Raw genomic sequence first — 20,867 nt, forward strand, 5'->3', positions numbered from 1 at the left:
GCATGGATGTAGCAGAAAGGAGGACAGTCTGGAACACTAGAAAGGCATAAATGCTATAATGAAAGGTGTTGATGTGAAATAGATTCAGCTACTTTTTCCTTTTTTTAAAAAAAATACCATGTCTTTAATTTATCTTCTTGTTTCTTTCCTACACCTGGCATAATGTTGTGTACCCTGAAAGAGAACAGCATAATGGACAAATAAATATGTTTAGTTACTTACAGCTGGGAGGCATTCCATAAGCATAGCTCTTAAATCCTGGCTATCCAGACATTTAACCTCATATTCAAGAAATAGCTTACTCAGCCTTCTGTTGTGAAGATGATCAGCTTAAAGAAGCACCAAGTGGCTTTAAGTATTTTTGGAAAAAAGAAAAAACCAGAAAGTGTGTGACAGCAGGTGTGAGTGGAACCATAGGTGGCCTGAATTAGTGACACCACAGTGGAGTCATGAACTAAACAAACTCAGCCATTAGTATAGTTGGTCCTTGACTTACAACCATTTGTTAGTGACCATTCAAAGTTACAATGGTCTGAAAATGACTTATAACTGGTCTTCACATGACCATTGTCATATTCCTGCAATTAAAGGATCAAAATTATAGCCCTGACCACTGGCATGGTTTTATGATGGTTGCAGTGTGCTGGGATCATGTGATTGCTATTTGCTTAATGATCATGTTTCAACTTAACAACCATAACAAAAAAGGTCAATAGAAGCTCTGGTGCGAACTGTGATTCTAAGTCAAGGGCTACCTGTAGAAGACTAGGCCAGTTAATCTTAGTTTGTATAGCAATGAAGGTGCTGTTCTAAGATACCTTTTATTTTCTTATTCCGTTTCAATTTCCTAATCAAAAACAGAATTGTTTCTTTTGGCTGGAAAGAGATATCTGGAAAGGAAAGCGCAAGGGAGAAACTTGACTTGAAACTCAAGAACCATTGTAAATATCTGACTCTCAAGATGAAATCAAAAACATCAGTTTGCACAATATAGAGGCAGCTGACTTCTACATGATAGGTGTTGATCTGAGAAGAGAATGACTGAAATATAGAAAGGCCTGTTCATGTAAAGATGACTCTTTTCTTAATATTGGGTAAATTAAAAAGGCATTTATGGTAAAAAAATTGGCAAAGTGCAGAAAACTCTAAGCATCCCTGATGTGCGAGTTGGGTAGGTGGGTTCTGGAGACAGAATGGATTTCACCTTAGTTTAAACCATCCAAGTTCCTATTAAAATGGTTTAATTCAAGTACGTCAAATGTATATTTCTCTAGTGTAGAGGTTACAGACATGAAAATGTTGAAGAACTGATCAAACTTCCTTGGTGTGGAAGGAAGGTTATTTGCCTATTTCATTCTTTAGCTGAGAAATGATCATGTTAAGTTCAGAGGCAATAATTTCACTGCTATTATTTCCTAGATAGGGTTGTCTTAATGCCACAAGTCAATCAAGGGTATTATTGTACTTGTGGGCCTTGTGAAAATCATTGATAGCTCTGGTTTCTTTTATTCTTGTAATAAAGCCCTCATGTTCGATTCACATTTTTAACTGTCAAATCTAGACAAGAAAATGGAACCCTATGTAATCCTGTCCCTAATAAAATGTTGATTGTATGCTAAATTTGTTTTGCATGATTGATAAACTCTTTTCAAAGGATTGTTCTCAAAGTGATTTATTTGCTAGGCAGGGATGTTTATTTCCTTTAACCTAGAAAGTGAGAACAGCTTCAATCCAGGACAAAATTGCTCAAGAATTTTTAATTGCGCCAACAACGTGAAAAGACTGAAATAGCCACAAAACATTCATTTTAAAAATACTATTTTTCAGTGGTTGCTTAAAATGGTTTACTTCAAAATACATTACAATGCAATTACGCAGTTAAGATGTGTTGGTATATATTTTGTGTGTAATTTGAATGAAATGTTAAATGTATAAATTGGAGAGAATATATTTTTGGTTATTAAATCAGCCTTTATACTTTTATCTTATACAGAAAGGGAAAATGCCAGAGTATTTTTACATATGATTTCTTATTAAAATATGAGCCTTTTCTTAATGTTCAATTAACAAATCAATGAATTCCAATTATTGGAATCCAATATACATAAATTGTATACTTGAGCATAATTTTACAGAGAAATCTCAGCCAGTTGTATGCACATACAGATAGACGAGTTTTTATCTACAGTATTTGCGGTTGTTTAGAGAACAAACCACAGATATCACTGTGGTTTTATCTCTTGATAAGGTGTAGAAAATACTGATATTTCTACTAAAACGTAATTATGCAGCTATTCATTCAGTAGATATGCTGTGCAAAAAATGTTTATATTGCTACGCAAAAAGCAAATGTTTATAATTTGAAACATTATTAGCATGCATTGCCATTGAAACGCCAACCAATGCATGGTTGATGGAATTGCACATTCACATACAAACACCAGTTGTCATACAATTGTTCTAAGAGTTGAATTGCTTTAGCTACTTAAAATATCCACTGTCATTTATATACAGAGCAGCAACAAAGCAACTGTGACAAAACCTTTCACTGCTTTGTGGATGAATCTACGTATTACATTTCCAAAGAAATGGGCAGCTATAGAAAAATTATTATTTAGCATACAATAGTGTTTTTTTTTTTTTGTAAAGCAGCTGGCATAAAAATGTGATATATGACACTGGGTAATTACATCTGTCAGATTTTGGTGTATCTCATGTGAAGAGAACAGGGAAGTTAAGGAAGAATGGGGATAGCAAATCAATACCAAACCAAGTTTGTTTAGTTTTCCTATGAAGTTTCCCAATAGCATCACTGATTCAGCAATTTATGGGTCTGGTGTCTGTTACGACATTCTTCTTGCATTCCTGAGACCTTTTCACAATTTCCAGATAATCAGTAACAGAATGTGCCTTGTCTCCTTTTGTCCCTGTTGTGTGAATCCTGGTAAAGTTTATTGCCAATATAGAGGCAGACGCAATTCTCCTGTTTTGTGTTAAACTTTGTTGCTACTATAACCAAATTTAAAACAATGGATTTGGTGGTGGAGAAACACCTCTGAAAAGCCTAATTCGGCTTTTAAATTTGGAATCTAATTCCAGTTCTTGCTACATTTATTTATTTTAGTGTTTTTTTAATGAAGCAGTTTGTTTGGTGACCACTCAAAGTTACAATGGCAGTGAAAAAAGTGACTTATCATTTTTCACACAACCATTGCAGCATCTCCACGATCAAGTGATCAAAATTCAGACACTTAGCAACTGACTCATATTTCTGATTGTTGGAGAAGCCAGATTCACTTAACAACTGCATTATTAAATTAACAGCTGCAGCAATTGATTTAAAAACTGGCAAGAAAAGTCGTAAAATGAAGCAAAACTCACTTAAAACTTTCTCGCTTAAGAAGAGAAATTTTGGGCTCAATGGTGGTCATAAGTCAAGAACTACCTTCCTCCTCCTCTTTTCCCTCAATAACAACCTCGTGAGATGCGTTGGGCTGACAAAGAATGACTGGCCCAAAGTCATCTAGCTAGCTATCAAGACTACAGCAGAACTAGAACCCAGAGTCTCCTCCTCTTTTCTAGCCTGGTACCTTCTAGCCTAGACCAAAGTGGCTCTATAGCAGGGGTGTCAAATTTATGGCCCAAGGGCCAGATGCGTCACACGCTGGCCACACCTACGCTGTTTAGTGAAGGGGGGAAAAGTCAGGATACGTTATGGGACAAAAAAGTGACACCACGAGTTCGACACCCCTGCTCTATAGTATTTCTTGCTATGTTTATTTTATGGCAAATGATCAAGCACCAGTATTTGCAACTATTTTTCAATATGTTTGATAAAATAATATGGCAAGTTGCAGACACCATGCCTAGGTGCTTTGTTAAGCCATTTCTATTTTCTTTCATGTGGAAAGAACATCTGTTTGAAAAGATGAATGATGTTGGAAATTCCAGTTATAATTTTTATCCTCTTCCCTCTTCTGTTGGCAAATTGCTAATTCTAATGCTGAAATTTTATTTCCTCTCAATTTCTTGCCTTTTCCTATTCCCCAGCTCCTGTCCTTTTAGCTTCTGTGAATTTATGTCATCCAAAAGTCTTTTTTTTCCCTTGCCTGTCATTTCCTTGTTAAACATGTTCAAGTTCTGTAAATGTTTCTTGCTAAATTAAACTCCCTAAATGAATTGGTTAAAATTGTATTGATTTCATTAAATAGGTTTATTGTTAGTATTGTATGCCTTTCCAGATCCAGGTCAAAATTACATTTAGAGGAGAAATATCTTAATTTAGTTGTTAAGGTTAGTATGAGACAGTTTCTGCCTTCATCTTTTATACAGAGTTTTTATAAGATTGGTTCAGCATTTTATTCTTAGCTGGGCACGATGGAACATTTAATGGATAATGTACTTTATGTAGAATGTGACCGAACAGATCAGAAAAATAGTGTCACTATTATTTCTAGGGTCACTGTGATTTCAATGACCAGACTCCATGAAAATGTGTATTTTCTTGGCCCCTCTAATACATGAGACAGCTTTGTACTAAGTGAAATGGTGATGCTCCTTTAAAGTCAGAGCTATTTTCTAGCACAGGGTGTCAAACTCAAGGACCGTGGGCCAGATCTGGTCCACGATGTGATTAGATCCGGCCTGCAGGGCTGCCCTGGAAACAGTGAAGGACTGGCCCCTGGCACCTCAGCCCCAGCCCAGGCCTGCCAAGTGCTGATCTATAACTTGGTGGCGACAATCCGGGCTGGAAAAGCAGTGACTCTTAGATCCACAGGGCCACCCTGGAGCCAGTGAGGGGCTGCCCCGCCCTCTGGGTGCACATTGGAGACAATGGATCCCCCAGTCCCACCTGGGCCACCACAGGTGCCCCCTGATGTGTGTGACATTGAGCTGCCCCCCCCGCCCCCCCGAGGTCAGCCACAATCCTAATGCAGCCCTCAATGAAATCGAATTTGACACCCCTGGTCTAGCTCATATATCATACTAAGTCATGGTTCTTTACATATAGTATAGCCTGTGGTGGCCTGAGAACTCTGCCAGCGAAAACAGACTCCTGAGCTCCGTTTTTGGCTGCGACAGCCTCCTGCAACCCTCTGCCAGCGAAAATGGAGGGCCGCTCCATTTTCGCTGGCAGAGACACTGGGGGCCAGTCATTTGCTGTTTCCAGGGTGGCCCTGCTTGCCAAATCTAAGCACCCTACGGCCCTGATGTGGCCCGCAGGCCTTGAGTTTGACACCCCTGGTCTAAAGATTCTCCTTCCTTTTTAACTTCAACATAGTCTCTCACTTGATGAGGACATGTAGTAGAACTTTTTCCTTAGTGGAACCTTACCAGAGGTTCAAAGTACTGTTGTATAAAGGACTTATACAAAGACTAAAAGATTTTTTCTTAAGAAAATTGGCCTTTGTTGGGAGATTGGAATGGAATTGCCTCCCTTCAACTAGACGGAGCTTCTAGCAAAAATATTAAAATAAACACAACGCAAATCATCAAAAGTTTTTATTTTATTTGATGAGCAAATTAGGTTGATATATGGAGTCAGTAAGATGGCAGTTCAAGGGAATATTTGTATATTAGACATTTCTCTGGAGAAACAGATGATACTTAAAAGAACAAAAGTTGCCAAGTATTATAGAGGAACAGAAACATATAACAATAAGGACATTTGTGAAGCTATAAAAAATATTAAAACAGGAAAGGTGCTTGGATCAGATAAATGACCAGGTTCTTATTATAAATGTTTTGAGAATGAACTTTTGCAACCTCTACAAAATGCACTGGATTTTATTTTACAGGGAGGAAAGATCCCAGAGAATTGGAAAAAGGCCAAAATAGTATTAATATCTAAAGACGCACAAGATTTCACTTTAAAAAGAAACTATAACCTGATACTATTATTAAATAATGAATACAAGTTGTTTTACAACAATATTGGCTGATAAGTTGAAAATAATTTTACAATAATTTATTCATGTGGTTCAATGTGAATTTTTATCTAAAAGATAGTTATCTTGTAGTTTCTAAACAATAGGCAACCATAAATGGCTAATGTGTCATAAGATACTAGAATTTTTGCCAAGGGAAATACTAAATAAAATCAAGAGGATACGTTGTGGCATAAGAATATAGCTGTTTATGATTTTATTATTTACCATTATCAGAAAGATTTAAAATAGGCAAAAGAGTTTATGGTACAGGTCTTATAACATGACCACAATTAAACCTAAAAACTATGTTGCTAAGTGAAATATTTATTTAGTGAGTTTTGCCCCATTTTATGATCTTGTTTGCCATGGTTGTTAAGTGAATCTGGTTTTCCCCGTTGGCTTTGCTTGCCAGAAGGTTGCAAAAAGTGATCACATGACCCCAGGACATTGCAACTGTCATAAATGGGGGCCAATTGCCAAGTTTCCAAATTTTGCTCACGTGACAATAAGGAATTCTGCAATGGTCATAAGTTTGAAAAATTGTCATAAATCACTTTTTTCAGTGCCGGTGTAACTCATTAAACAAATAGTTGTAAGTCAACCATTGAGCATGTATTGAGCATTGTAAAATGATTTAAAAATGGATTGTGTACAAATGAGCATGTGATTGCTAAAATCTTTTAAACTTTTATTGAAATTTGAAATAGAAGAAGTAAAGTAAAATAATGTATGGTATAGTAACCAAAACGTTTATTTATAATATAGCACGATTTGTTTCTAATTATGATTGGATAAGTAAACTTCCATGCAGTGATAATAACATTCTAAATATATACATGTACAGTAGGATATGTATAGCATGTCACCAGTCAAATTTTTAGAATGCCCTTTTAGTTGTGAATATGAATAACTCCTGCTGGGGTTAAAAGTGTACGAAAATTATGGTATGATGGCACCGACCCAAAAAATGTTCTTTCATCTTCCTAGGATTACATAGTGAAGACAGTGAATTAACAAGTGCTGAGCACTGGAATTGGTTTTCCAGCTGTTGCTTGCTATATTTTATTAACCTTTCCAAAGGCTAAACAGTGAAGGCTGCACATATTTTCCTTATGAAACCAATATATAGTAGTGGCCAAAATTGTGGAAACCTTTTAGGAAAAGTGTATTTTTGAGGTTTGATGGCTAATAACATCACTTTTTTTGGGGGGGGGGGGAGTTTCAAGATAATCATATTACACTATTGGAATGGTCTGGGAATAGCCCAGACTTTAACCCAATTGAAAATCTATGGAGCTGACTAAAGAAATTTCTTAGTCAGAAGTGACCCAACAATAAAACCCAGTTAATAGAAGCAATCATTCAATTTTGGTTTCACATTCTAACAGCTGCAGAACTAAAAGACTTGGTTCACTCCATGGGAAGACATTGTAAGGCCATAATTCATACTAAAGGTTATCCAACTAAGTACTAACTGACATGGTGATAATTTTTGTATATCTCATTTTTTCTATGTATTTCACTTTTCTTCTTTATACTGCAACTGCTATTCTAATAGCAATCCTTCATAAAAGTTATTGCATTACATTCTTTATTAAATTATCTTTCCATTGATATATAATTTTATGGTACTACTACTACAAAAAAAGTGGTGTTATTAGCTAGTTTTAGAAAATACACTTTTCTCAAAAGGTTTCCACAATTTTGGCCACCACTATAGGAACCATCACTTATTAGTTATGTTTTTTTGATTAAATACATGTCATGTTTTTGATATCCTCCTTTTTTGTTAATTCCACTTTTTCCTATCTTTACCCATGCCATATTCTAGATCTGGAATTGGGTCCTTCTAGGTCTGGAATGTCCAGCAACTTCAACAAATGGGACAGTGAATTTGGTCAAAGAAAGGACAGGTTTTTAGCATTTTAAGAAAATATGATTTTGATGAGACAGAAAGTGGGGAATAAATTTCTACAACGTGTTTAGCATTGAATCTAGATTAAAATGTTGAAGGAGTCTGTTCAATCCCTGATTTCACCCATTCTATTCTATTGTAGATGCAATAATTACGTACCTCCTCAAATCAACTAACCTTTAGATCAGGGGTCTCCAAACTTGGCAACTTTAAGACTTGTGGACTTCAACTGCTTTAGATGTTTCAGGACTGCAATTCCTAGAATTCCCTAGGAATTTCTTAAAAATAACATCCTGCTCCATGTTGGGAAACTTGATGTTTTCCCGTTCTCAACATTCTCACCTTTTCTGCCCTTTGCTTCATCTCTGCCACGAAGTATCATTCTTTGTCATTTATTTTGAGAGGAAATAGTATTAGCAATACTCTAATAAACTAGTATTGGGGGGGAAATATGGTTTGGTAGGTCATTTGTAGCAACAAAAGAATTGTTTCTCTCTAACAGAACAAGTACACTGTCAAAAAACTTTGTATATTAGATTTTCCAGGAATTCATATGCATTAATAATTTTGCTCTCTTTTCTGTTCAAGGGAGAACTACTAAGACTTTTCGTTTTCATTACTTCCTCTCCTTAGGTTTTTAATCCAGGTAGTCCTTGATTTATGACCACAATTGAGCCCTAAATTTCTGTTGCTAAGTGAGACAGTAGTTAAATGAATTTTTGTCTCATTTTACGACCTTTCTTGTCACAGTTCTTAAGTGAATCACTGTAAATGTTAAGTTAGTAACCCTGTTGTTAAGTGAATCTGACTTCTCCATTGACCTTGCTTGTTAAGAGGTCACAAAAGGCGATCACATGATCCCGGAACATTGCAACCGTCATAAATATGAGCCAAGATTCTGAATTTTGATCACATGGGGGTGCTGCCAATGGTCATAAGTGTGGAAAAACAGTCATAAGTTACCTTTTTCAATGCCGTTGTAACTTTGAACAGTCACTAAATGAATGGCTGTAATTCGAGGATTACCTGTAATTGTATAGTACGCACTTATAAAGATAACTATTTTTTTTTTTGAAAACCCAGATTGTGCATTGTTTAGATTTGTATTTTGAAAATGGTATGATACTCATAACAGGTAAAAAATATATATAAAAAATCCATTAGTTTCAAATGCATATTCTTTTAAATTAAATTTGTGTGAAGAATTGTACCTTTAATTTAACTAAGGTGGCAGAACTTCCAAATCCAGCAGGAGATGATCGGTTTATCTCCTCTATCGCCTACAATTAATAAATGGAGTATAATTTTTTGTTAGAAGTATTTGAAATATAATTATAAGGCTTTTAATAAGAATGCTTGGCTCAGGTTTTGAATATTATGTGTGATTTTTTTCTAAACAGAAAGTAATTGACAAGAGGGACATTTGTTAGTCAAGTGTGCTAAGTAATCTTGACATTACTCTTTTTCTCAAGCTTAGATTTAAAACTGTAATCATGAGATTTAATTAGCTAAAATTTTTATCTTGCAGTTGCTTTGATTTTGCATTCCAAGTATTTGAATATAATTGTGGTAGAATTTACAAGGTCATTCCCTCTGCAAACACGTTTGAAATTGATAAGAGTTATGTCACACGGGAATACACCTGAGTTGAGCTCAGTTTTGTAATTATTTCATACTTTTCCCACACTGATAAAAGATGGCCTGCTTTTTGGCAAGCAAATATGTATGACATATTCCACCCTAAGGATCAGATATCCACAAAAATGATGAGGATGAACATGGCTGGAAACACTATCTTTATTGTGTTCCAGAAAACAGTATCCATAATAGATATTTGACAGTTTCTTGAGTGAATTTATGCCAGGTTAGATCTTAAACTCTTCACAATTCATTGCACAATCACCTTCTCAGAATCAAATCCCTTGGTAGTACAGTGGTCTAAAGCACCCTGTTATTAAGACCAGCTGCCTGCAATTACTGCAGGTTCGAATCTCGCCAGGCTCAAGGTTGACTCAGCCTTCCATCCTTTCTAAGGTAGGTAAATTGAGGACCCAGTTGTGGGGGCAATAAGCTGACTTTGTATAAATATACAAAAGGATGAAGGCTATTGCTTAGCACATTGTAAGCCACCCTGAGTCTCCAGAGAAGGGCAGCATATAAATCAAAATTAAAAAAAAAAAAAAAATTGAGTCAGAAGACTCAAATTTCTTCTTATCTCTATCCTCCATAGATCATTTTCCTGTCAGTAGGTTCTGTTACCAAGAACATACACATTTCAAATGGCAAAAGACAAGAATTCACCTTTAAAAACAGAAGAAAGTGTTTGTTGCTCAGATTGAGGGATCACTGCAAATTCAGTATGTGAACTCTATAGCATTCAGTGGGACACGATCAGCTTGTCAGTGTCTCTGATTATCCTCCCCAGATGATCTCTGGACTGTAGTGGAAACTGTGAGACGTTCATTGTAGTGTTGTTTGGTTAGCAGCTGTAAAAATGCAGCAACAATACTTCCTGATTGGGAGACAGTCAGTTGTAAGAGTGGTTTTCTGTGGTATCAGCCATGCTAAGTTTTTTTATACTTTAGCCTGGTGCAGTAAATGTGTCATTACAGCCTGATAGGTATGTTATATTCTACTGTCCTTTCTAAATACATGTTATGATTCTGGCCCTATTCCATCCCCAAGATTGGCAGGAATTTGGCTGCTGCCTTTCCCTTCTGCTAAAGGCCCCAAAAGAAGAAGAAGCAGGGAACTAAAAGTGTTGATTTAGCTACTAAGGATAACCAAATATTCTGGCCATCTAAGGTAAACAGAAGGCAGTGTCATATCTATTGATTTAAAGATTTAAATATCTTTAGATGCTGAAGAAAAAAAGAAATGTGTAGCATGGAGAGAATGACAAGGAGAATTGCCTCTCCTTTTCTCTTACTTTCTCCCCCTCATTTATATCAAAAGTAGTAAAGTTGAGGTTGTAGTGTATTAATCTTGTACTGTGCTAGGAAGAGTTGGAAATCAATGCCCCCTTTTCTTTCTTTTTTCTCTTCCTCTTTGTATTTTGCCCCCCCCCTTTTCCCGGTCCCTTTCTTTCCCATTCTTTCCTATTTTCTTTTCTTTTTTCATATTTTATACAATTAAAAAAAGGTAGTAAATTCACTGGATTTTCAAAATAAAATTCTTTTGAGAAATTGTTCAGTTTAACTTTGTAGCTTCTAGTTCAGGAATATTTCTTGATAGCAGCGATTCTGACAACCAACTTGGCTTGTTTAAACCATTCTGGGCTAATTTTGCCTCTTTTGGAATTTAGTGTGTTTATTAGATTGGACTATCTGTTTAAAGGTATTATGGGTACCTGAATAACTTGCTTTCGACTGGCAAGAACAAGGAAAAATGGGCCTGCTGCAAATAAAACCATAATAATTAACAAGATGGAAAGAAAGGGTGAGCCAGCTTTGTATCAGGTGCATTCTAGAAACAAAAATCGTTTTTAATCTTAAGCGAAGCAGCTGAGGAAGATAAATCAGGTCATAAAGACATTCAATTTTGCATTACAATGTGTGCAGTACATGCTTCTACGTATGTGAATTACTTCGAACAAAAATGATGTTTATTTTGAGAAAACTTTCATAAATCTGGTCTGTGAGTGTTGTTATTTCATTACTGTGATTGTTGGACTCTTGGCTGTAATCATGGTCCCATACCTCAGAAAATAGTGTTAGTTAAAAGTATTTCATCTATTTGTTAGTTAAATTTGGTGATGGGCAAAGTACTAAAAGTACTACAACCAAGGGTTTAATATAAACCTTAGTAAAACCTTTACTATCGGTTTAGAGCGGGGTCATGCGTGTGCTCTTCTGTGCATGCGCAGAAACATTTTGATGATGTCGGGTCGGTGGGTGGAGCCTCCTGCCGGTTTTACTACCGGTTCTATAGAACCGGTGCAAACCAGGGGCAACCCACCACTGTCTCCAACCTTGTCAACTTTAAGACTTGTGGACTTCAACTTCCAGAATTCTGGGAGTTGAAGTCCACAAGTCTTAAAGTTGACAAGGTTGGAGACCCCTGTACTAAAAAAATAATCTAGAAGTGCATTTACAAACCTTTAGAAGAAAATGTCAGCCACAACCTTGGACCAGTCACTCACTCAGCCCAACTCAGAGAGTTGTTGTGGAGAAAATGAGAGGAGGAAGTGTGTTGATTTCTTTTACACATACAAACACACACACACACACACCATCAGGATTGTGTTCCTAAGGAAGTGGTTTATAGTGTTCTTGTGCAGAACACCTGACACATGTTGCATGTTCATATATATTCCATTACCTTGAGCTCCTTAACGAAAGGCAGGGTGTAAATCTAACCTAGAGGATGTTGACCTACAAGTCCTTTCAAGGCTGGGAACTTCTTATGGACGAAAACGAGAATGTCATTATGAATCAACTCCTTTGGCGTATAAAACTGTCACTGGATGAAAGCATACATTAAGAAAAATATCCTAAGCATTAAGGTTGCTGATTGATAAATATGGCAATGTTTGACTGATAGTTGGAAGAAAGCAAAGCAAAAGGGTAAATAATATTTAGATTGAAAATAAAAGGGAAGTTAACGTTGCAATTTCTCATCTGCTGTGGGAGATAGTTGGGAGTGTAACACGTGTGGCATGAAAGGTCACGTTGGATGGTTTTTCTCACAGAGTGAGTAAGTTGTGTAAAGTTATCCCCTTCTTATCTAAAGAGACAATATGTGTTTTGCTCTAACTTGTGTGAGAGCATTTGACTTTTTAAAAAAATTTAATCTTCCCCTCGCAAGGTAGATTCTGCATAATTCTTTTGCAGAAAACAATAGATTGGTGTTTGTAAAGCTGTCAGAAGAGTGGTAAGCCTGCTCCAGTCTGATTGGCTTGTAGATTCTTTAATTTGCAGAATGCTTAACAGTGATCACACAAGCTAGGGAATTATGGGAGTTGCACTTACTATTTGGGGAAGGTTTATTCTCATCCTGTGGGACTATATAAGTATTATGGGCATCTGCAGGAACAAGAAGGATCAAATGACAAAACTTTGGGGCAATTTGATTGAGAATTTATAATTGTCCTTTTGTTTGTTTGTTTGTAGCCTATCTATCCTGTATGTCATTTAAAATACCATACTTTTCAGAGTATAAGACGCACCTTTTTACCCCCAAAAAGGGGGTGAAAATCTGGGTGCCTCTTATACTCCGAATGTACCCCGCCCACCCGCCGGCCCCCAGCCTTCGGACATTTTTGGGCAGTTCCAGGCGCCAGGGATCTGGGTCGGGGCACAGCCTGAGGAACAGCCCTCTTTGGGACGGTCTGTGGGGGGAAATCTGCCCGGCAGCTTCGGGGAACAAGGCGGGCCCCATGTTTGTGGCTCTGGCCACCCAACAGGCAGCTTAGGGCAGACAATGGTTGCAATGACTTCACTCCCCAGCAATGTGAGGAGCCGCCGCCTAAGCCCTCTCCGCGCCTAGGAGCCAAGCGAGCCGAACGGGAGCTCCTAAAGTGAAATGTCCTTCCTTTCCAGCCACCGCTGTCCAGATTCCCCAATGCAATTCTCAGAGCCGCGTTTCAGGCGGCAGGTGGCCAGTTCCCCTGCAATGTGCAGTGGGGAACTGGGAACCGTTTTGGATTTGGGGAGGGGATTTCAAGCACTGCTGCTTGAAAGTGCTTTTCTTCCCATTGCACATTGCAGAGCTGCGTGCCCTCGTCCTCCTTCTCAGCAGACTCACTTTCTCTTTCCTCCTGGCCAGATCCGCCGCCTGAAATGTGATGCATTTTTTTTGCCTCTGAACACCCCATGTTTGGAATCGGGAAGGAGATTGCGGGTCTGCCGCCCGAAAACGCTTTCCTTTGGCATCAGGATTCCACCTTAAATGCTGGTAGGCAGAGGTAGAATTCTTGTTTTCTTGTTTTCCTCCCCCAAAATTAAGGTGTGTCTTATACTCCGGTGCGTCTTATACTCCAAAAAATACAGTACGTTAGTTCATTATTCTTGTCCATATGTTACATTTAACTTAAAATAAGGTTAAAATGAGAACTAGTTTGGTGCAGTGGTTAACTCAATGCTACAAGCTGGGAGATCATGAGTTTTAGACTTGCCTTGGGCACAATGCCAGTTGGGTGACTGTGGGCCAGTTACTTTCTCTCAGCCCTAGGAAGGAAGCAATGGCAAATCTCTTGCCAAGAAAACTGCAGGCACCTGTCCAGGTAGTCTCCAAAAGTCCAGATTAGTTGGACTTGATTCTGAATAAACATGCAAGATTGGATTGTAAATATGTCAGGCTGTGGAAGGATCGGAAGATAGTGGCTGGTTTCATGCTAAGCCAAGTATACCTATAAAGGTAGACATTGATTGACAACTGTTCATTTAGTGACTTTTCAAAGTACAACAGCACTGCAAAAAATGACATGATTCTTTTTCACGCTTTAACTGTTAACAGCATCTCCATGGTCATGTGATCAAAATTCAGACACTTGGCAACTGGCATGAATTTATGATAGTTGCAGTGTTCCGGTATCTTGTGATCATCTTTTACAATGGACAGTGATGTACAATGATTTGACTGATGAGCAAAGTCAATAGGGAAGCCGGATTCACTGTACAATCGTGTTATTAGATTTAGCAACCTAGAACTAAGGATAAATTTCCTGACAGAACAATTAGTCTGTGGAACAGCTTGCCTCCAGAAGTTGTGAATGCTCCAATACTGGAAGTTTTTAAGAAGAGATTAGATAACCATTTATCTGAAATGGTATAGGGTTTCCTGCCGAAGCAGGGAGTTGGATTAGAAGACCTCCAAGGTCCCTTCCTCCTCTCCTCTCCTCTCCTCTCCTCTCCTCTCCTCTCCTCTCCTCTCCTCTCCTCTCCTCTCCTCTCCTCTCCGTTACTACAGTGATTCACTTAACAACTGTGGCAAGAATAGTCATAAAATCGGCAATACTTACTTAACTGTCTTGCTTAGCAACAGAAATTTTGGTTGTAATCAGTTGTGGTTGTAATTAATACAATCCATTGTGGTTGTAACTCAAGGACTACCTGTAAACAGTTGAGGTCTGGGGCTGCAAGAGTAAAATGTGACCCCAACCATTTCAAACCAGATGATTCCTGGTCTGCATACCATTTTAAAGGCTTTTTAGTGCATGAAGATTCTCCATTGATAGATTTGAAAATAATATATAAAATTAATGAGTGTGCGGAATCAGATAGATTAACTAGATTGATCAATGGTAAAAAAGATTCAGAATTTTATAACAGTTGGAAATTATGATACGATTGGGTCCAGAAAATATATGATGGCAAATATGTATGTATAAAGGAATGACTTTATATTTATGGACAATGTAATCACATTATACCATGGTGGCAGGATTTAAAAATTTGAAGAAAAAAAAAAAAGACTCTCCATTGAATATTTGCAGAGTATTTAGCATTTGCTTTTTCTGTTATCAGAGTACGGGTAGTCCTTGACTTATGATCAGTCATTTAATGACCATTCAAAGTTAAACAGCCTTGAGAAGGATGCTTTATAGCCTTAAAGCATTTCCATTCATCATAAAATGTTATACTGCTGTTCCCCTGCCATGACCATGTCATCTTTGGGAGCTTGGCAACAGAGTCTCATTAGGCCAAGCGCCACATGATCACGTGACTGTCATTTACAATCTTCTCTAGAAAGCTTCTCTAGAAAGTTAACGGGGAAGGTTGCAAGCAGAGGTGATAGAGGGAGCGGAAATAGGTTGGCTGGCTGCAGGAACATTTGAGAGTCAAAGGGCCAGGAGGATGTCAGCTCTTTGCAAAACTGAATTCTCTGGCAGAAGCCCTTTCACTCTTAAAGAGCTGCCTGCCAAGTTGATTTCATCTCCACATGGAGCTGAAATTCTTCAGCAAACAGCTCTTTCACTCTGTCTGTTTAATGACCACAGGAGGAGTGCTGGGATTGTGATCACTGAGCAAAGCAATCAGGTGGCAGTGTCTTGCTTAATGACCAGTTCGTTCAACAATTAGAGATTCTAGCCCAATTGTGGTTAAGCAAGGACTACCTGTATATAATCTAAAATGACTAATATAAACAAAGTTTTCTGGATCAGTGTTTGCTTATCTGGATCTGTTGCCATGTTTAGTCCAATATAAGTGTTTGCAAAATAAAACTGCTTCACATTGCATATCATAGTCTAGTTTTCAGAACTTCAAACATTCTAGTTTTTATGGACAATTGCAACAAATGGAACAGTTTATTTCATGTCAGTAATGGCATTATACTTTCTAATAGTCCCTATTGTGTTTAATCCCTCAGTTTATATTAAGTCAGTGTCTCAACCATGTATTTATCTTCATATATTGATGATGATATTCATAAAAACAAACCACAGTTTATCCATGATGGAACTTGTACTCTGTACTCATTCTGTATTCCGTATAATAGTGATCTTTATAGAATTTCTTGGTTTTTCAGTAGCAATATGTTACTACTGATGTTGTTACTATTATTTAAAACTTATCTCCAGTAAAGGGAAACATCTTTTAGTGACCTCCTGGCATCTGCACTGAAAATTTGTGGTGCTTGAAGATTTCTTATCAGAGGGAATATACCTTTCTTAAGTCTGATACAGATCTAAACTAGGTACCTAATTCTCTCTTGCAGACTTACAATTGTGCGTAAATGAATATATTATGAAAGTTGGTTCAAATGCTCCATTCCTAAAGAATAAAAATTCATCTAAAAAAGAGGGAAGGAAATTACGCCATTTTGTTTCTGATGACTGGTTGAATGTGAGCAGCCCAATATAAACCATCATTTAAAGGTTGGGTGAAATATAATATTAAGAAATACAGATGAGAAAAATGACTGGAAGAAGATTGCCAGATAGGTTTTTCATGTAATGATCTAGTTCTGTGATGGCAAACTATGGCACGCTTGCCGAAATTGGCACACAGAGGCATTTCTCCAGGCATGCCAGCCATCACCCATTGCTCTTCTAAGTTCCAGGCATGCTGGTCTTCACTGAACTTCCAGTTGGTCTAAAGCTCTTCTGCGCTGGTCTCTGCTCTTCTGGTTTCCGGTATGCACATGCACGCCGGCCAGCTGATCTTTGTGCGTGCATGTGTGCCAGAAAGCAAAAGACTAGGTGACCGCCGTGCATGCACATGCCGGAAACTGGAAGCTCAGCTTCCCGGCACGTGCATGCCCACTGGGAAACTGCTTTTCTGGTTTCTGGTGCTCCATGTGTGCGCTCCGGGGAGCTGCTCTTCCGGTTTCCGAAGCTTCTCCGCATGCTGTGTGTGCTCCCATTTCGGTACTAGGTGCCAAAAAGGTTCGCCAATACTGGTCTAGTTTATACCACACATAGTTTTAACCATGGTTTATTAAATAGGCCCTAATTGGGTGTGTTTGTATACCAAATTTACCAAACAGTCATGATTTACAAAACATGATTATTGGGTTTGTCATACTGAGATAAATTTAGACCACATTACGACTAAACTGAATAGTCAATTCTCAAATATCTACTGAAAGTTTGGTATATTGTCTTTTATTTGTTTGCCCTCCCATAATTTCCACCTTCTGTAATGAAACTGTGGAACTAGTTGTAAAATGTACTCCGTTAAGGATTATTTTTTTTATTACTTTAGGAAAAATAGTTCTATTGTCAGCTGTGTTGGAAGCCTGGGTTGAAACCAGAGTTAAGTAAATCTGTAAATATATGGTGCTAGCGCTGAAGCTTATCACATTTATAGTATTAGATCCAAGACATCTAGGAATATATAGAGCATATTGTTTTAAGTTGTAGTGATAAAATGAAGCAGGAGCACCCATTATAACTGGAATACAGAGTGGCTTAGTAAAGCAGTTGTGATAGGTTGTTGTTACTTGTGTGAGTTTTATTACAGTTTAAATATATAACAGCAAAAGTAAAGACGCCCTTGAGTGAAGCTGAACTCCAGGTGACTGCATGGAAATGTAATGTGGTTTTATTCTTGATATTTTTTTTTTGAGCACTTGAAATTTATTTAGCAAATGCAAATATTGAAATGTCAATGCAGGAGAATGTAACTCAGATCCATCTAATTCTTTAATTTTTTTTTTTAAAAAAGACTACCATATATATTTATGCATAAGCCCATCCATGGATAAGCCTACCCTCACATTTTTAACCAAAGTACAATGAAAAATGTGCCATCTATGATTAAGCCAGCCCACATTTTTCATGGTATTTTGATACATGAAATTAAATTAATAAATTAAAAGGCCTGCTTCTCTGCAGATGGACTTATACATGAGTATTTATGGGAAATCTGGGTACTTAAATGTATTACTGTATATATTAGTAGATAGGAACATCCACAGATAAGCAAAAGACAACTTTAGGGGAATCTTTTGACACCTAGAATTTAGGCTTATAAATGAATATAGCATCTTTCAAGCAGGTAATCAGGAAATCAAGAATTAATTTTTATGAATTTACATTTTTATTAAAAGTTGATAGAAGAGATTATTCTGATTTGAGGGTGATTCTAAACCCTAGTTAAGTGTGAAATTAATCTGTTTCTTTATCGAATAAAAAAATTAGATTTAGGTCTTAATCTTCTTGTTCCTATTTTTTTTTCCCCATCTAATTTGCATCCTGAGATTTCCTTGTAATGCCTTATTCAATACAGGTAATCCTTGACTAACAACAGTTCATTTAGTGACCATTCAAAATTACAACAGCATTGAAAAAAAGTGATTTATAACCATTTTTCACATTTAAAACTGTTGCAGCATCCTCATGAGTGGTGGGTTGCTACCGGTTCACCCTGGATCGGGCGAACCGGTAGCGGCAGTGGCGGGAGGCTCCGCCCACCCACCCAGACATCTCTGGGCATGCACAGAAGCTTCTACTGATCCTCATGGTCACATGATAAAAAATCTGATACTTGGCAACTGACTCAAATTTATGATAGTTGCAGTGCCCCCTTTTGTGACAAGGAAAGTCAATGGGGAAGGCAGATTCACTTAGCAACCGTGTTACTAACTTAACAACTGCAATGATTTACTTAACAACCGTGGCAAGAAAGGTTGTAAATTGAGGCAAAACTCACTTAACGAATGTTTTACTTAGCAACATACAATTTTGGGCTCAACTGTGGTTTTAAGTTCAGGATTAATCAAGTCTGACATTTGGCCCTTTCTGAAATCAACCAGATGTGCTGGGTCTTATCAGCCTTTATGAAAAGCTACATTCAGTACAAGTAGTCACTGACTTAACAGTTGTTAACTCATAAGTCAAAGATCTAAATTGTAAAAAAAGAGAGGAAAATATAATGAATCAGTTCTGGAAGTTGAACTAGAAGTAAGGATTGTTCAGCTTTCTGTCACACAAACTTAAAATGGGTTTGGGATAATTTTCTGCTTAAAAAATTGCATAGGGACAATAAAGTGAAATAAAGCTGAATATAGCTTTAATTTAGGCAAAAAATGGGGTATAAATGTAAAAACCTGCCCCTTCATGATCAGGTTTCTTTAAAATTCCAACTGCTTTCCTTGTCGCAGAATAAGGGCATTGTCTTATCTGAAGGCCTGTTCTAAGGGCCGAAGGGACAGTGGTAATGAGAGGGTTACTGACCAGATCCATAGCCGATCGAGTCAGACAGTTGAGAAGCTCGTCCTCCTGTTGCTACTTCCCAGCTTTCGGACGAGGAATGCGATGTCTGACGACGCACCCACCAATCTGAAATCAGAAAAAGGAAGAAGGAGAGTGCTACAAGAGAGCGGAATGGTGGATATAGAGGTGGGAATGACCACTGTCCCTTCGGCTCTTAGAACGGGCCTTCAGGTAAGACAATGCCCTTTCTAAGGGAGCGAAGGGCCAGTGGTCATGAGAGGGACATGCCAAAGCCCGAAAGTTATAGGGAGGGATCCGCCTGGGACATGGAGGCCTGGTCCGCGCAAACTTGTTGTAGCACTCGACGCCCAAAAGCCGCCTCCGCCGAAGCAAAACGATCTATCTTGTAATGGCGGATAAAGGGAGTCGGCAAAGTCCAGGTGGCAGCCCTACAGACGTTGAGAAGGGAAGCCTGGGTGGCCCAGGCCGCGGAAGTTGCAGCACTCCTGGTGGAGTGGGCAGTGATTCGTCTGGGGGCTGGTAAGGACAAAGACTCGTAAGCTGAGGCGATAGTCGCCCTCAGCCAACGACCTATAGTGGGCGAGGAGACCTTAAGACCCAAGGAGGCAGGCTGAAAGGAAACAAAAAGGGCTTCCAATCTACGAAAGGAAGAGGTCCGCCGTATGTAAATGCGTAATGCCCGGCGAACGTCGAGAGAATGCCAGACCCGTTCCATGGGGTGGTATGGATGAGGGCAAAAATCCAGAAGAATCAACTCCTGAGCCCTGTGAAGGGAGAGTTGATCTTTGGAATAAAGGTCGGGTCTAGTCGTAGAATCACCCTGTCTAGGTGAAACACACAAAGGTCGGCCCTAGTGGAGAGGGCCACCAACTCTGAGATACGTCTAGCTGATGTGATGGCAATTAAAAAGGAAACCTTGTAAGAAAGGAATCTCAGTCCCACCATGCGGAGGGGTTCGAATAGTGCTCTTGTGAGAGCATCTAAAACCTTAGAAAGATTCCATGTAGGGAATCGGTGGATGGGCTGGGGTCGGAGGTTGGATGCCCCCGTAAGGAACAGTTGGATCAGGGGGCGATGAGCCAGGGACCATCTAGAACCCCAACACAGGATAGAGGATAAAGCGGCTACTTGCCTGCGCAACGTATTGGGAGCGAGCCTTGAGTCCAACCCCTTTTGAAGAAAAATCAGTACCTGTTCGGTGGAAGCTGAGCGAGGTTCCAAACCTTGGGATGCACACCATCTGGCAAAGGAACGCCATGTGGCCCCGTAAATTTGTATCGTAGCAGGACGACGAGCCGCTAAGATGGTATCAATCACACTGGCGGGCAAGCTGGATCCCATTAGGAGCTGCCGCTCAACCGCCAGGCGGTCAGCTGTAGCCATGCGGTGTCCGGGTGGCGAA

The 20,867-nt window shown here is 38.5% G+C and overlaps 1 protein-coding gene across 2 annotated transcripts in view; it reads left to right on the plus strand.

The window, feature by feature from the left end:
- The window catches only part of CCNY (cyclin Y), a 141,606-nt gene that overhangs the window by 5,837 nt on the left and 114,902 nt on the right, over window positions 1-20,867 (plus strand). Inside the window, exon 1 of one of the 2 annotated variants that reach the window (XM_034402173.3) lies at window positions 13,611-13,740. The exons of the other annotated variant lie outside the window; for it this stretch is intronic. Within the exon in view, the coding sequence (XP_034258064.1) occupies window positions 13,659-13,740 (82 nt within the window). The 5' untranslated portion in view covers window positions 13,611-13,658. Of the gene's footprint in view, window positions 1-13,610; window positions 13,741-20,867 lie in introns of those variants that run through there. 2 annotated transcript variants of the gene reach the window in all.

Source organism: Pantherophis guttatus, chromosome 4 (assembly GCF_059756535.1).
Source record: "Pantherophis guttatus breed Tessera chromosome 4, ASM5975653v1, whole genome shotgun sequence".
NCBI classification, from domain to species: domain Eukaryota; kingdom Metazoa; phylum Chordata; class Lepidosauria; order Squamata; family Colubridae; genus Pantherophis; species Pantherophis guttatus.